Here is a 17,364-nt window from a genome sequence, read left to right on the forward strand (position 1 = left end):
CTTTCTAGAGGTGTAAGAATTTACTGCCATAAGATTTAAGATTAATATCTGCAACTTTACTTTGTATGTATGCTTGGAGCTTCAAAGGTAAATACATTTAAATATATTTCTGCTTCTGGACAGCTTGCCAGGTTTATTTTGCTTTACACTTTTACTTGAAGATTAGTTATGCAAGTGGCATATCATTACATAACTGTATTAATCCATACAGTATTCAACTCAAAGACTATTTTCAGTTTAACTCCCATCTCAAAAGGGGCCAGGAAAGACACACAACACAGCAAAGGATCAGATGTGGACCACCTCCATGCAACAACCAGTTAAACACATCAGGACCCTTCAGTCTGGAACAGACGTCATGTAGCTCCACACTGCTCAGGATTTCATGGACACAGCGAATAGAGTTGTACAGGGCTGTTCACCACCTCCTCCAGTATAAGAACTGGAAAAAATAAGCAAAACCCAAATACTGGAGGCTCAAATCACCCCAGAGAACTGGTTCCTCACACAAGCAGCAATTAAGCTGCAAAACTCCCTTCCCCTGGGCACTCCCAATACAAGAGCTCTAGATAAAAACGCACCTGGAGCTATTAAATACAGACTGGATCACAATTCATGTAAGCTGGGATGAGCATTGCATGGAGACACCAATGGGCATTTCCCTTTGCTTACTCTCTTCCTCCTTGGCACTCTCTACCATCCACAGGATGAAAGACAGGACAGGCTTATTTGGGCATGGAATAAGACATCCGTTTATCACAGGCTGTCACAACATTTTCCTTTATTCTTTTAAACTAATAAACAGTATACATGTTTCCACAATAATTACATGATAAGTGACCAGTTTGAGGTTCAGAAGCTAGGAAAGGACAAGATACAAACAAGATCATATGAAGCTCTATGCTTGAGATGGATGAACCTGGGAAGTACACAAAAGTTTTGAAAACTCACTGTGTTCAACACAGCCGTACTATCTTATGAGACACGGACACCATCATCCACAATGTGCCCATTTAGATGGCAGGCACATTTGGAAAGCCCAGATGTTTTAATGAATGGTTTTACTAAGAGCCAGATCCACCCACTTATTAATTCCTACACCCTGACACCCCACTGAAAGAATTAGGTGTTTTACAGCATTGCATACATTACTACAAGCTTGCCAGGAATCATTGTTTAAAACACTCAGTCATTCTATCATTAAGAGATTACAGTTTGAGAAAATGCTCTGTAAATCAGCCTAGCAGTTTACTCAATTCTTAACCCCATTTTCAAGATCAAGCCTTACCACTATTCTCTGCCAGAACCCAACAGCACACCTAGCAATGCTAAGCCAAAAGCATCATGTGTAATATAGTAAAGTGAAAAACGCCAAATACTTTAAAAAAAAAATCAAATTCCCTCTTACTTCCCTCCCACACACATAGACTTTTCCAGACTTCTGGGATATGGGGCATTGGTTAGTAGTACAATTTTGATCAGAGGACCGCTAGTGAAATGCAACCTAAAAAGTTGCACCATAAAAACTCCCAAGTCCTCTTTTCAAACAGCCAGGGAGGTTTTAGCAGTCTCTCAAGGCCAGCAGTTTGGCTCTGCAGGATGCAAGTCACCTCTGCCTGAGCTGGCAAGCTCTCGCCCAGGCCTGCCGCCTGGCCCGGCCAGAGGCTTCGTGTCACAGTTCCCGGGGAGAGGCAGAAAAAAGGGATGCTCAGACCGGCAACCTGAAACCAACCTAGCTCACACTCTGCTACTTTATCGTTTTTAAGCCTGATGAACAGCTCAGCTGGGGATTCCGGGATATCTCAAAATGCACCTAAAGGAAAATTCTCCAGAACGAGGCGATTCAGGAGCAGTTTATTTACAGGTTACCACAGCCGGACTGAAAAACACTTTTACTGGCAACAGCGGCTCGGCTAACCGCCTTCACCAGCTGCCCACGGCGCTTCCCCCCGCGGCGCACCTGCCTGCGCTCCAAGGGCCACGCTCGCCTGTGAACCAGCCCCCCACCTCCCCCCCCCGCCGTAACGAAGCGATGCCGCTTTCAGGCGGGCCCAAGGGGGGCAACGAAGACGCCTGAAGCCGCCGGCGAGGCTGCGGGGGACGGGACGGCCTCCCGCAACGCTGGCGACGAGGCCCGCGCTGGAGGCCTCCCTGAAGCGGCGCGTCATGCTCGGCTCAGGAGGCCCTGCCGGGCCTCGGCGGCAGCTCCGCCCGCGGTGGAGGCGCCTCCGTCGGAAGGGCCGCTGCGAAACCCCCAGCTCCGGGTCCGGCCCCCCCGTCTCCCCGCCACCGCCGGGGCGGGAAGCGGAGCCGCCCCGGAGCCGGCTGAGGGACAGCCCCCGCCACCACGGGGAGGAGGGAGGAGGGAGGGGGGAGGGGACACCGCCCGCCCCGCCGCTCCCCCCGCCCGCCCCGGCGCCCCCAGAGGAGGGCGGTCGCCGCCTGCTCGCCCGCCGCCCCTCGCCCTGCCGAGGCAGCCCTCCCCTCCCCGCGGCGAAGGCCACGGCCGCCGGCAGGCGGGCCGGTACCTGCGCTGGAAGTCCGTCTCGAAGGGGGCCAGGTAGGGGTCCCGCTCCAGCAGCTGCGGCAGCTTCGTCGGCTGCGGGGGTTGCGTGCTGGCGGCGGCCGCCATCTTGCCCGCCGCGGGATCCGCGCCGCGCCGCGCCGCCGCTATATACACCCGGGGAGGGGGGCCGGGGCGGGCGGGGAGGCGCCCCCTGCCTCTCACCGCCCGGCGCCGCCCACCGGCCGGGGCAGCCCGCCGGGGCCGGGAGGCGGCCGCCTCCACCGCCCCTCCCCGCCCGCCGTGCCAGCCGCCTGGGCCGCGCGGCGCCGTGCCGTGTTCTCTCCCCACTTCCCGCCCCCGCCGGTGCCCGGTGCGGCGGTGTCGGGACTCCGGGTGCCTCGGGGGCTGCGGGAGCCGAGGGAGGGGATGTTGGGGCCACACCTGTCCCTGCCTCCCACTGGCGCGGACGAGCGTGGGGTTTGGTTTCGCAGCGCCGGCTCTTTGCCCGCAGGGGGCAGTGCCAAAAGAGCCGTTCGCCTCAAAACGGTGCAGGGAGTCGGGGCGGGCGGCGGCGGCGGCCTGCGGGTGAGAGCGGGCCGGGCCTGGGCCGCGGCGGCGGCGGCGCCCCCCCTGAGGCGAGGGAGTGCTGCTGCCCTCGCTGCGGAGCGCCGAGCGGCGACGCGAAATGCCGCCGCTGCGGGGCCGGTCGGTGAGGTGACGGAGCGCGCTGTGCTCTGTCAGTAAAGGAAACCGAAAAAGCAGCTGTCGGAGCCGACCTCCCCGGCAGGGCAGGGCAGGGCAGGGCAGCGCCGGCAGGAGAGCGGTGTCTGCCGTCGCTCGGCGGTGCCGTTTGTTTTCTTAGTGCCTCTTTGATGTCTTTTTCAGTGTGTCTGCTGCCGGGTGAGCTCTTCGTTCCCACACACAAAAAAACCCACCGCCACCACCACCCCCCCAGCCAGATTTGGTGTCATCGTGAGCGCTGGAATAAATTTCTCCACCGTTTGATAGGGTGCTGGCGTACTCACAGACAAGGTCAGCAAAACAAGGCTCCGGGGGCATCCATGAGTTCTCATAAACACCATGTCTGTACAGCAAAATGTCACTTAACCGGACACATAAAGAACCCTAAACAAAGTAAGATTAATTCAGCTGATCCTAACGCAGCTCTAAATGCTGAATAGAACAGGTAGATTGCTGTGGAAGTTTGACCTAATATCAGCATGTCTCGTTTTTGGATAGGCCACCAAATATCCAAGGCAACTAATCACTAGCCTGACCATGCCTCTAGGCCAGCATTTAGCACTTTTATTTAAGGTCCAGCAATTTTGCTTTGTTTAGACATGTAGTGAGAACATTTATTTAGAGGCCTCTTTTGAATGCTTTTCAGCCACGGTTTATAAACTTTTCAGCTCCTAGATACCTTACCTCGTTTCCACAACCATCTCCTAAATTGTTATCCTCAGTTTGTAACTCATCTCCCCTATCTTGGCTTCCTCTGAATTTTCGTGCTGCTTCCCCTTCCTGTCTGCCAGATAACAGCACAGCGTGTAATGAATGCTGTCAGCTCATTTATTACTTTACCCAAAACTGGCCACAGTGAAAGTTTCCGTAACGATTTGTTTCATCAACAGTGTATGTTTAACTACACTATAGTTCTTTCCTTGCAGCAGTTTCTAACTACACACATAAAAATCCAAGTACTTTTGTCCTTTTCTCCTTATGGTGTGCAACAAGTATTCCCTGTCCTAAGAATGAGTAGGACAATACTCATACTGTTTGCTATAGCAGTTGCCCAAGCAGGAGGTCCAAGCAGGTTTTGTTTGGTTACTGAAAGAACTAGGATTTATGCTGTAGCAGAACTACCTATCACATCGAGCTCTGATAGATCAGGATTTCTTTTTTCCCAGTGTCCACCATTTCTTCAGTCTTATTGGAGACTGAAAATCTGTTTTTAAAATTACCTATGCTTCTCAAAATTTCTGCATGGCAGTGATTCCTGTGCCTGTGCTAAACCAAAGTTCAACAACTCTTATCATCTTCTTATTCTTGCTTCTTGGCATCATACTGTGTGCATCGTGTTCTTTTGTGAATGTGTCACTCATTCTCACAGTTAACTAGTTAGCAAACTAAAAGGAGAGAAATTCCAGCTGATTATCAAGAGCCAGGAAATTGTTTTTTTTACAACAGTTACGTGTTAACCTGTGCTGCTGCTTTGGGGCTTCCAGGTGTTTGGTACTGGAGAGGTCATCTGCTGTTGAAGTGGAGGTAGGAGAGCAATTCCTGCAGCCTGTGAATTCACGAGCGTAGGAAACAGGAGTTTCACTCTTAGCACAGTCTCTCTGGTTTTCTTCATCGTCAGGAAGCTCAAGCAAGTTCACAGCACCGTTATTAGATGTGTGGCATAAACAGAGATTTATAAATCAGCATTAGCAATTTGTGTAAACAGTAGGAATATAGCTGTGATTTTTGTCTCCCTGAAGACAGGGACCCCTTCTTAACCTTCATTTGGAAGATTTTAGGTAGAAATGACACAGTATCCTGCCTCACATCCAAGCAACCTTGAACCTCAGGAAGTTGAATTTTGCAAATAGCCCCTCTCCCTATAATAGACAAAGCCCAAATGCTATATCTAACACGCTGTGAACTGGGAAATTGAGAACCGTACCATTTGTATCTACTCATGTTCCAGTTTACAACTTGGGCATGATTTTACCTGACTGCTTTGTCACAAGTAACTCAAAGATACTAAGGCATATATTATTGTGATTATCTGTTACACCGTGATCTAGCTGAGACTCAAAGGCCAAGGTTGGCTCTCAGGACACTGCCATTTAGTCCTCTACCTACAGGCAAAAATGACAGTTCAGACAATGAATATTGTCCCAACAGCTGAATGCATCTTTGTGCATTTGTCAGAGATTGATACAAAGCTGGCAGCTGCTGCTGCCAGTAGAAATAGGAAGAGGAGGACTGCTTGTTAATAACTGCTCTTTTTGGGGGACAGCAGTGGATCACATAGGAGTGGTGTCTAAGGCACGTGTCTGGCACTCAGTTGCCACTGAGGCTGGAGTATATCAATCCGCTCTAAACTAGGCTTTCAAAGGATGCTCACGCTTAAGTCATGTCTACTTTACAATGTTGCTAGCAATGCTGAGCAGTAACTGTATAGTTGTTACAATTATTATAACATCAATTTAGATTTGTTTAAATATGCAAAGTTCAAATAGAAATCAAAGTTTGGGATTAAAGAACATTCAAGATCTAGAAAGTACTGAAGAAAAATGGCTACTCTTGTCATGCAGTACCTCCATTTTGATTCACTAATATTTTGCACTTATTTTGCAAAAGATGACAGAGATGTTAAACTATAGGAACTGGGTTAGGAAAAAATGTTATTTCATTAGGGTGCTGGTTCAGATTCTCCCTCATCAATAAAGTCTGTTCCTATCTCAGCCACAACAGATCTGTGTGGTCTCTGGCCTTGACTGGCTGTTGCAGAGCCAGTTCCTGAGCTCCAGGTGCTTCTAAACCAAGTGGCTCAGAGCAGACCTGGTCCCTGGTCCCTGGTCCTGGCCTGGCTCTGTAAGATGCTTACATACCTGTCAGAGTCATCTTTGGGGTACAGGATTCTGCACTACAGCTGTCATGGACCACTGGTAATTTCTAGACTGCCCAGTCCCACGGCTATGAGATAGATAACTCATACATGAGTTACAGGGTGGTTCCTGCCATGCTGGTTCTCACATTGCTCAGAGCAGGAATATGGTGGGGGTTTGCTGGAGTTACCTTCTAGCCTGCAGGGAGAGAAAGAGGGCAATGGCCAAGGGTGATGTGTGCCCAGTTTTTATTCCAATATGGACATAAATGGGGCATTCCAAACATCCATACCTGAATGCTACAATGTGGTCCCAAGTACCACAAAGCAGTCATTAGCCTATTCCATCAGCTGTGCTCCATTGTAGCTGTGGGCAGTCTATAAACTCCTAGTTTAATCTGTCTGAGAAGAGATGGCAGGTACCAAAGACAGCAAGATATTTTTTAACTCTGCTGTTGAGAACGTTTAAGAATTACTGATCTCTCAAAGTGACAAGTCACAAGGCATGTCCTTTGTATGTTTAAATTCAATACCTAAAGGCTATATCCAAGATTTGTCATCATTTCAGTCTGGGCAGAACTCCTCCCAGTTCCTTTTTCTGAAAGCCTTTTTACATCTACGTGTGGTTGGCCCACTTTGCTTGCTTGCATGTGGGGAGATGCATGGAGATGCAATTGCCATTGCACCTTTTGATATCTTAAAGATGAGAAGTAGTCTATGGCCAAGGACTGAGAAACACAGGAATGTGAGCTCTCTCCTGTGCCTATACTGGATCCCACAATGGGCATTATCAAGAAAAAGCGTTCCTGTGCACAGAGGCAGTTTTTCAAGAAGTTTCATGTTTCATTAATCCAGAAGAATGGATACTTGAAGGGTTCCCTGTGTCCTTTATAGAGGTGTCAGACATCTGAGCATGTTAAGGTACACATTGCAGCTTCACACATTTGGACTGGTTTCTGCATGTTCAGTACATAAACACAAAATGGAGTTCAAAATTTGAAAGAAAACTAGCTTATTTTGCCACATTGGCCAACCATACTTACCCTATAATTTGTTCAAGAATCCATAAGAAATTAATTGCACAGTTGTCATCCAGATCCAATACAAATGCCCCCCTTACAAAATTATCATTTATCTTGGTAGACTTCTCAGGTCAAACGTTGGGAATGGAGATTGAACAAGCTACATATCCCTATCTTTGGATTCTCCAAGGTGAGACACATAGGAGAAAAGAAATGGTCAGTGTTGCACATCTGCTGCCAAAGCTAGACCTCAACAGCATGTCACAGTTCCATAATTAAAACCTGCACTTCTAGCAAGGATTCAACTGTTTGATTACATAGAAAGAACAAAGCAGATATCCTTGAAAATTGCAGCAAGCATTCCAAGAATCCGTTAGTACATCCATTAATTAGTTTATAGGTTTGGGGGTTTCATTTTTGGTTTGGGGTTTTTTAAGAAAAGTAAGGTATTCATTGAGACTATCTTTTAAGGTCTTACCTCTGCCCTGTCATGGTATCAGGAGCTTTAAATAACAACACGTCTTTAAAGATCAAAACTAATGTACAATCTGAAATACTAAAAAGCCTGTTTCAGGGTTGTCAAAATTCCAGTAAGTACAGTTGATGGGGATTCCATTTGCACTTCCCATGCAGAGCAAAATGAAAACTCATTCCAACAACCTGAAAGTCCTAGATAATGGCTGCTTCTTGCTTTCACAATATTGCAGTATTATTATGATTTAGTGTCCTTATTTTATATAACAGAGTATCAAAAAAATGTAAGTATCTTTCATAGTTGTTTACACAGTAATCAAGACTGTGATAAAGTGTGATACCAAATAAAAAAAATATCAGCAGATGTAGAACAATAATTGTTATGAAAATGCCTATGAGTCTCGCTTAAAAAAAGGATTTTATTTAGCAGAAAGACTTTAATTTCAAGTAAGAATTTGTGAAACACTTCACAGATACAAAATACAGAAGAATTTTAGGAATATCATAATATTTTTGGACATTGTATGTACTCTGTTTTATTTATGCCTTCGATATGTATTTCTCTAAAGTAATTACTGCCAATAGTAACAACCTTCTACAACTGCCAATACTGCTATTGCCTGGTATTTCCATATGTGTTTATGTGTTGGGTGAAGAACATAAAACGTTTGGGACTCTCTCCCTAATGCCATGCCCACAATACTTGGTAACTCTCACCTCTGTCTTACCAATGTATATTTATGTCTAACACTTAGGAAATAAGAAGCTTGAGCTCTCCAGGACAGTTGTCCCAAAGGAACATTCCTGCTGTTACTGCAGCGGGCTTCTGTAACAATATATCGCTATTAAACAAGCAACTTACTAATGCTAGCCAAATATTGTAAGGTTTATATGCAATACACTTGGAATTAAGAATGAAACACCACAGCTTCAGCAGCAATTTTGTGTTCCTGTTCATTGTCAGGTCTTTCCTAAAATCCCTGAGAAATAATGTTATCTAGGAGGTCTCTTAAAGGCTGGTTGCATAGTCTCACATTCCTCCCTGAAACACTATGGGCATTTGAGCTGTCTGGCCTTTTACTTAGAAGAGAAAGTGAGGTTGCCAGACACTCGTTCAGAGGGTAACACGTCTAATCCTGGGGGAGGTCAGGTGAGGTGAGAAGAAAGGAGGAGATGCATACTGCTAATGCTCTGACAGCTCTGTCGATACAAATTGATTAGTATGTGTAGAACTATTTTAGCTTTCAAAAAGCAGAAGAGTACCGAGGTTGCATTCATGAATTTCAATGTGTACTGAGTTCACCACAGTAAAAGCAGGTGACTCTGGTGCAAATTGTGTGTAAAGTGCAGAACTTTCGAAGTCCAGAATGCTTTCTGCAGACATTCTTTTAGATCTTGGCAGCACTAGTTGTGGTTTAGTTTTTAATGGCTGTCGGTAGCAGTTGACCGAATTGGTTCTCAGGTGCAACCGGGAGTGTTTTGCATGAACAGAAAGACAGGACAGGGATTAGTTTCTTAGTGCTACACTCAAAATTTTGCTATAGGCAGAAGAGAACACCGTATATGGAACTAAGAATTTACTGTTAGTCCAGTAAATGTTTTAACAGTGTAATTGTCCAAATTATCTGATTAATATGGAAAAAAAAAAAACACTGTAGGGTTCAATTATATGGAACTTAGTTACTGGGTCTGAAAGTAGCTCATGGTTGCAAGAGCGTTCCAGACACCTTTAGAAGGCCTTGAACAGAATAAACAAGAAGATAGAAGAAGAAAGATCCCAATTAGAAAAACACAGGTGCACATTCCACGATAAAGGGAACTTGGCACAACCAACCTCAATTCAGGGGCTTATCTTGACCAATTGGACTGAGACAAGTTTTGCATGCTCTAGTTAACATAGCCAACTATGTCCTGTGTTTATGCGCGTGTACAGAGTCAGTATAACTAACTGTATCTTATGTTTATACACATGGACAGTATCGATATAACCAATCACATTTTATGTTTGTGCGCGTGGACACCAAATGCTTGCATGCAGCAGCCAATCGGAGCTTCTGGGCAACTTAGAGAATTGTATAAGAATGATTCGCTAGGCTCAATAAACTGGCGACTTTAATCATCATATTGGTGTCCTGTCGTCTGGGCCCCGCATGGAATAACCTTAAACCCTACAACCCACCCTCATTAATAGTGCAATTTAACTTGTTATACAGAAAACTTTCCAGCACCTATGCATTTTCTCTTAATACTATACCTCCCTTCCCAGTGTGCCTCTAGGTCCTAAGGTTGACAGTTTAAGTCTTCCTTAGGCAGATGGGGGCATATGTGCTATGACAAGGCATTGGCCTCCTGAGGTCTTTGCCACACACATCCTGATGTTCATGGGAGGGGTGGGTGTCTCCCTCCTCAATTTTGAGGTTCCTAGCTGAACTCTGACAACTGCACAACAGCCTCTCCCAGATACAGTTGACATAAAGGACGCTGTAGGTCATGCAGGGACTGCCTGGGGCTGTCAAATCCTTTCCCTCAGGGGCACTCACAGACACAAGCCCACATGAGTTTAGCAATAGTCGCAGAGGCACTAGGCAAGCAATGGCAATGGCAAAAAATCACATGTACCAGGCTAAAATTCCCATTGTTGATAGATGGTGTGCTAAACACAGGCTAATCGTTACATGAGTCCAGCAGAGAGGTTGCAAACTCTCCTATGACTCAAGGCTTCTTAACAGGACTGAGTGATGGCTCTGCAAAACAATCATTTTTTCCTGTGTGGTCTTGTGTGATGATAACACTTAAGGGTCTGAGGGTATTATAATGGATAACCATTGTACAATCACCAAAGCTAGTATAACAACTAAAATTACAACTGTAGGGTGTAAAAGCTAAGTTGAGGTTTCTGTAGATGTCGGAGACTATAGTCTTACTTTTAAGGTGATGATGTAATTTGTATCTTTACATTGCATGTGTGCCTATCATTGGGCATGTTACACACTATGAGGTAGTTCACAGTGATTTCTGGATGTATACGAACATAACTGAATCCTACATAGATAATGGCATGACTGTAGCAATTTCATAATGACGTCTTGGTCAAATTCTGATGTAATCAATTGTCAAGACATTGAAAACTAATATCCTTACATATGTAATGCATGTCTTGAGCTGTTGTTTTTCTGGAATCTGCCTAAAGAGGCTATGAAGTGCATCTATCATGTTCAATAATCCATCGTCATAAATGCACCTCTCTCATCTCAGAAATGCTATAGCTATAGATTCCAAAGTTACCTGATCAGGTCTAGTTGAATAATCATGCAAGGTCATGTATTATAAACATAAGTAACATTTTGATACCCTATCAGCATAGGGACCTCTGATTTCCACCATTTTTTATATGTCTTAAAATATCCCCAGTACAATAAATGAAGATTCAGTCTTTACAATCCCAATGATACAGAGCTACACTTCTAGGTGTGCATTCTATTACCATAGGTGATTGTATTGGATGCAATACAGTTTTCCATAGCAAATATTTTTATAACTCAGTGATTCACCTTTTCTTCTTAGAGCACTCAAAATTCTATATTTTATAAATGTAGAAAGCTTCATCCAAGACAAACACATACACACAGACACACATTTTTTGTTCGGAACATAGATATGCATAGGTTACTAGGAAGTACATCTGTCTTCACACAGAGAAACAGGTTTTCTCTTGCTTGGAGATGAATCTGTTAGGTTGGATCCTTTGTCTCTTATTACCTAGGTTCATATTTTGCTCTTGTTTTTAAACTCAGCCATGGCATTTGAATTAGAAGAAAAGGAATATGGCTTTCACTTTTCCTATGTGCATGCATCATAATAAAAATACACAGTAAAGAAAACTAAGCGATATGCAGCTTACAGATGCATACATTTGGAAGGGATTGCTTATACTATGCTATCTGTGGAAGATAAAATAAGCCAATATTATAAGTAATAGTTATCTTAGTTATCCAGGCTAAAGCACTTCCCTCAGTATGAGTTTCTGAGGATATCCAGGTTAATTAGCTGCATTTCTGTTTCCTGAATACTTTATGTTGAAGTACATAGTAATGAAACAACTACTTCATTACTACGTAGTAAGAAAATTTACTTTGTATTATTAGATAACTTTAGTAATCCTCCATCTGTTTTTGTTTTGCTTTGGTTCCATCTCTTTTTAACAAACAGCTAAATGTTTATATTTTAATTCAAATAGCAATCTTTACAATTATAGATAATTTTGCACTGTAAGATATTAATTACAATCATATATTTATTATATGGGTAACCCTTGGTTTTCCCAGTTAATGTGATCCCATTTCCATTTGAATAGTTTAAAGGCTAATGGCTCTCAGTCAGTGTTCCTCAGTTTCAAACACCCTTCTGTTTTGATATCTCATGGAGCCTTTTGTTTATCTCTCAAAATTCTCCCTGGATGTTAGATTCAGTCACCTAATCCTACTCAAGAAATGGTTGATATCACTGCCCAATCTGATTTCAGTTTAACCAGCCACTCAGTGCAGATATTTCTCACATTTATGTGATCAGCTCCTGCAGCAGGATGTATGCATCAGCAGTCACACTTCTCACAGAAGTTCTGGTTTCTCCTGCTTGAATATTCACCTTCTTTCTTTGTTAGTACTTCATTCCCTTCTGCTTGCTTAATCAGAATAGCCTTCTGGATTGCACAGATCACAGCCTGTGCCAAATATTCGATCTTTTTGCATTCTATTATCTTCTCAGGCTCTTCATTTTCCACTTGTCCCATAGTTCCACCGGGACGGCATGCCATCCCCAATGATCAGATTGTACTTTGGTGACTGTAAAGGTGAGGCATAAGCAGTTAATTGCCTTTTTCTTTATGCCAGTCTTCGGTTAATGATGCAGTAGGGGGCTTGTTGGAAATACTGTCCCAGTACTGTATCTCTTCCCCAGTTCTCTCGTGTTGTTTCCATGTGCATGTTTGTGCTACGTCTGACTGTTTTCTTACTACACTATTTCCTACCACTGCATATGTACATGGACTACTTTTCTGCTTATTACTTTGTTATCCCCCTTTTGCCACTTTTATCAAAGAAGAATATTTGAGAGTGAATGCTGACAAAAATGGCAGTTTTTACAGCTTCTAAGTCATACACTCTCACACATTTTTTGTTTTTCTTGTTTACTATTAGTTAGTGTCCCCTAGATCACTTCTTCCCTCATATGGGTTGCTAGCTCATTCCATACTGTGCCAGTATCTATAGGCCCTAAAACTAAATACATTTTTGTGTCCACGACATCCACTACAGCTCTTTAAATGCACTCTGGTCCTAATTCAAGGCTTGTCCATCTCTACCATACACAAAACTTTGATCTGAGCCTGACAACTTTTTCTGCATCTAATATCTCTCTGCTTTCTTTTGGCTTGTGATCATCCTGATGATTGATTTTTCAAATTCTAGTCTTCCTTTCAAAGCTCATATAATGTTATATATCCACTCATAGTAGGCAGTTGCTACTGCAGGAACTGACTAATTTGCAAGAATCTGTACCTCAAAGACTTAGTCCCTGCTGAATACGCCATTCCCTCAGCTCAGCCATTTCTTCTAAAAAGGAGAGAAGGATGGATGTTTCTAGGAGCAGAGTGGGCATGTCTAGTGAGGGGCTGGACTTGGTTTTCTACTTCCTTGATTCCTCTGTCAGTCTACCTGATTTTGTCCTTTACAGATAAGCCATAATAAAAAAAGTCTCTACTCAGTTGGGTCATGAGAAGGGAGCAGAGGCAGAGATCTGATCACCTTGGACTATGATCAGAGGCTTTTAAAAGAAGTGTCAGCAAACTTCGGGCCTCCATCCAGTGTCCACCTATCATTAGATTGCTCTGACTGCCATCTGTTTTCTCCTCTTTCTCAGATTTTCAGCAAACTGTCATCTTCAATCACAGAGACTGCCACTACCCAGGCAAGATTTGCCTGGAGTGAGTCGTAGCCAGATCATAGAGCGATGCAACTACCATTTTTCTGCTTTCCTCAGATCGTTAGTGATGCTGAATCACCTGGGCTGCCCAAAATTCATTTGTTTTACTGTAAATTAGATACCTGCCAGGATACAGGAATGTACACCTACTGCATTCCTGGTCTTCTATGATGACCGTAGGCTTCCATCTACAGAAGTTTTTGCAGAGAGTTTGTTGCTCACCAACATACGGGAAGGAGTCACAGAAGGGTTTGCCCACATTATCCACTGATTTGTTACACTCAACTCTTGTGTACTACACCATATACATAGTGCTGTGAATTTACTGTTAGTCCAGTAAATGTTCTAACAGTCCAAATCATCTGATTAATATAGAAAAGCCTCACTTTCCTAATGTTATCATCACCTTTCCAGTGTGTCTCTAGGTCCCGAGGTTGGCAGTTTAAGTCTTCCCGATGCAGACGAGAGGGCGGGCTTGCTTTACGACAAGTCATCAGCCCCTGAGGTCTTCACAAGAAGAACAATGATGTTTGTGTTGGGAGGTTCTCATTCCTCAGTCTTAGGTGCGTTTGGTTTTATTTTTAAACTTTTTCCTTACACTATCTGCTTCCCTCTCATTGATTCCCAGCTAGTTTGAATATTGCACAATATCTTTACTCCAGGCCTCTCAGCAGATATCTGCCATCCTCTGCAATTTTATTCCACTATTATGCAAACGTTAACTCTACTAAAATCAGTAGTTTCAGCAATATAAAACTGTAATTCCTTAGTGGAGCATCCAGGAGACGGGTTACAGAGCAGTGGTTGATTTTTGAAATTCACAGTAGTGTTGCTGAAATACATAGTCAGCAGAGCTGTATAAAACTGGAGGTCATTGCATCGTTAAGTTCAAATTTGTCATTTAGCTACTCGAGTAAAGCATCTATAAATGGAAGACATCATGAACATTTATAATGTTGCAGTACAAAGGCCCATTTTACAGTCTGCTTGCAATTTAGTATTTTGTCAATATGGAATATAAAAAACTTGCATCTAGTATCTCTTCCGATTTGTTCTGGTTTTGCAGAATTTGCCAAATTTATGTTAAAATTCTGACACAGGTTATGAAAAGCCTTATATCTATGACTGTTGGGGCCATAAGCAAATCAGCTGATTGTGCGCTATTCTCTTACGTTAACCAACTGTTCTTAGATAAATATGCTGTAGAAATACTTAAGTGTTCAAAATATTCTGTCCTGCTGAAAAATTACAAATGTCTTTATGTCTTGTTTTATTCCAGCTCTCTTTCCTCAGAGAATCTGAGATATGAATAATTGTGGTAGGATAAATGGCAATACATGGACCACTAGGAATACTGAGTCTCTGGAACCCATCTGCCATTTACTTTGTGTCATCACTGACTCTCATAACACAGTGTTTTAGGCAAGATTATTGTTATAGATATATATTTTTGCCTTCACATCAACCTTGTATAAATTTAACTTTTTTTTTATCAGTGATACAGTTCACTGTCTCTGCTCAGTCAGGTCAGTAGTAGTCAATTACCAGCCATATTAGTACACTATAAAGAAGGAATCCTTTCAAAAGTCTTTCATGTCTTACCCCGATTAAAACTCAGTCTCACAGACCACACTAAGTCCTCTCCTGACATTTTTCTATTGGTCATTATCTGGCTCATCTACCATTTGCAGTTAAGGCATTAATTTATGCAAATGAAGAGATTTCTTCATTCATAAGATCATTGTCCAAATTGTTAGAATTGTTTGTTCTGTTTCCTTCTGTTTCCTCCTTCTGCTGTTTCAGCTGCACGCACTTAAAATACTGAATTGCTCTTACAGTTCATGAATTATCTGTGGCTTTTTGACCTGTGCATTCCTTCAGCTGTCTCTTCAGTAACTCCTGTGTTGTCATCTGTTTCAACACATGGACAAGAAAAACTCACAAAGGTTTCCATCCTGGGAGCTGAGTCATTCTCTAAATCAGGACCATCATCCTATGAACACAAAATCTTCCTCTGCAGAACTTAAGGGCAAGTATTACCTATGTGATTTTACACAGGATGTTTTAGCTTCCCTTACTTTAAATTACTTGTGTGTCTGACTGAAAAGCACATAATTTAGCAGTATCCACCAAAATTTTCTTTGTATTCATATCGTATGTGTTCCATAATGCCAGAAACTCAGTCATCCTTCTGAGTTTTGTGTTCTATTTCCTTTATTTTTTGATCAGTTGTCATTTCAAAATATACTCACATCGTCACTGGTTTGTTTTTTGTACATACATCTGATTTCTGTGAACTGTGACTACGTTCCTGTCATGTGGGAAACCTCGAGTGCTCAAGGAACATAACTTCCTGTACAATCAAAATGTTATTCCAATCATACCATTAAAAGACGCTCATAGTGAATATCAGTCTGGCTTAAATCATACAATATACCTAACATTTAAAAGGGCTGACTAATGAGGACATATGTTAGATATCCTGAAAGTGAGGAAAAAGCAAGACCAACTGTTAATATTTCTTACCTTTTTCCTAGCACTATAAAATACCATACACATTCTTTGTATATTTAAATGAACGAACTTGCTTTTAATCTTGTGTCTGTGCTTGCCAAAAACGTATACTCTGGTAGGTTGAAACCACTCTAGCACTACTACAAGTTATTAACGCTATGATTTTTCGTGTTTATGTCCAAATTGCTGAGTTACTTGTAGCATTGAATAAGATTTACATGAAGACTTGTGAAGAGCTTTGTGTTTGAGTTGTATTACGTTGCTTGAAATAAAACTTTTCAGCTGATTTCTCCCGTATAATTCTTTTCATGTTTTGGGAATTTTCATGCTAGCTCTGTTTTTATAAATATTGCCTTTATTAAATTTGTCATCTGCCAAATCAATGCTCTTTTCTAGTTTTTTTTGCTGCTTTATTTCTTTGCGTATTTATCTTCTCTCTATCGCTTCTCTAGCTCTTTTTTGTTTTAATGTATTTTTTTGCCCTCTTTTTTTTTTACAGTAAGTCATGTGGCATTGATGTCCTTAAGGAATTTAAAGTTACATGGAAGAAAATTGAGCCCCATGCTGAAGGAGGAGACAGGCTTTATGGTCCCTCCGTTATCTCACTGCATGTTGGTAAAGGGGCAGAAATGGAATACAAGATACAAGTGTCATCAAAATATTTCCCTGGTTTTGTAAGGAGTTGCACAAGGAGCCATTCCTTTTCTGTAAAATGAAGCATGGGTATTCATAACTGTAAAAAAACAACAACACTGCCAACAACAGAAAAATAACTGCCATATGTTGTTTCTTGTTTTTCTAATTTCCTTTCTATAGAATGAAGTATAGATATTTGTATTAAAAAAAAGCCAACAATAAGAAAAACTGTCACCTGTTGTCTACTGTTCTTCTTAAATCTAGAAATGTTTTTCAAATTTAACTTAAATGATTAGTCAGGTTTTCATCTTTAGAATAAACTGAAGTATTTCAGCTTTTAGCATCTGTCCTGCTTGTTCACATGATGTTGGGGACCAATTTTTCATAAACATCAAGACCTCTTTCAACACTGACACAATAGTGGGGAACTGAGGTGGGTTCCGTTGTATTTCTGTAGTAGATTACATTCATTTTATAACCTATTCAATACTCAGAAACATGAAAACAAGCCTTTTTATTAATTTGAATCTGGTACATTTTGCCTTTCAGGTTAATGTATTTCATGTACTGCTTTGAGTGCAAGTTTGCATATTAACTGAAAGAGGTTTGATTAGTTTTATTCTCTTCTTTTCAAAAAT

At 42.4% G+C, this 17,364-nt stretch overlaps 2 protein-coding genes across 8 annotated transcripts in view; one reads left to right on the top strand and one right to left on the bottom strand.

Annotated features, from left to right (window-relative positions):
- The window catches only part of GBE1 (1,4-alpha-glucan branching enzyme 1), a 187,227-nt gene extending 184,462 nt beyond the window's left edge, over window positions 1-2,765 (bottom strand). Inside the window, exon 1 of one of the 4 annotated variants that reach the window (XM_069785389.1) lies at window positions 2,529-2,765. In XM_069785389.1, the coding sequence (XP_069641490.1) occupies window positions 2,529-2,632 (104 nt within the window). In that variant the 5' untranslated portion in view covers window positions 2,633-2,765. The remainder of the gene's footprint in view (window positions 1-2,528) is intronic. The other 3 variants (XM_069785386.1, XM_069785388.1, XM_069785387.1) reach the window with 3 other exon arrangements.
- LOC138685690 (uncharacterized) lies at window positions 1,839-17,066 on the top strand. 4 transcript variants are annotated; one of them, XM_069785390.1, is made up of 5 exons: window positions 1,839-2,560; window positions 3,392-3,640; window positions 14,002-14,139; window positions 15,458-15,609; window positions 16,594-17,066. In XM_069785390.1, the coding sequence occupies exons 1-4, from the start codon at window positions 2,167-2,169 to the stop codon at window positions 15,601-15,603; spliced, it is 927 nt and encodes a 308-aa protein (XP_069641491.1). In that variant the 5' UTR covers window positions 1,839-2,166; the 3' UTR covers window positions 15,604-15,609; window positions 16,594-17,066. The 4 variants fall into 4 exon arrangements, 2 of the variants coding, with proteins under 2 accessions (XP_069641491.1, XP_069641492.1); XR_011325066.1 differs by having other exon boundaries at window positions 1,878-2,560; window positions 13,991-14,139; window positions 14,856-15,609; XR_011325067.1 differs by having other exon boundaries at window positions 1,884-2,560; window positions 3,392-3,538; window positions 13,991-14,139; window positions 14,856-15,609.
- The last annotated feature ends 298 nt before the right edge of the window (window positions 17,067-17,364 follow it).

This window comes from Haliaeetus albicilla, chromosome 6 (assembly GCF_947461875.1).
Source record: "Haliaeetus albicilla chromosome 6, bHalAlb1.1, whole genome shotgun sequence".
In the NCBI taxonomy this organism is placed as follows: Eukaryota; Metazoa; Chordata; class Aves; order Accipitriformes; family Accipitridae; genus Haliaeetus; species Haliaeetus albicilla.

Coding starts and splice junctions, on each gene's coding strand:
- LOC138685690 (XM_069785390.1), top strand. CDS start 2,167: ATGCTCGGCTCAGGAGGCCCTGCCGGGCCTCGGCGGCAGCTCCGCCCG. Junction 3,641..14,001: donor CATAAAGAACCCTAAACAAA/GTAAGATTAATT, acceptor GTGTGTCTCTAG/GTCCCGAGGTTGGCAGTTTA. Junction 14,140..15,457: donor TTCTCATTCCTCAGTCTTAG/GTGCGTTTGGTT, acceptor GCATTCCTTCAG/CTGTCTCTTCAGTAACTCCT.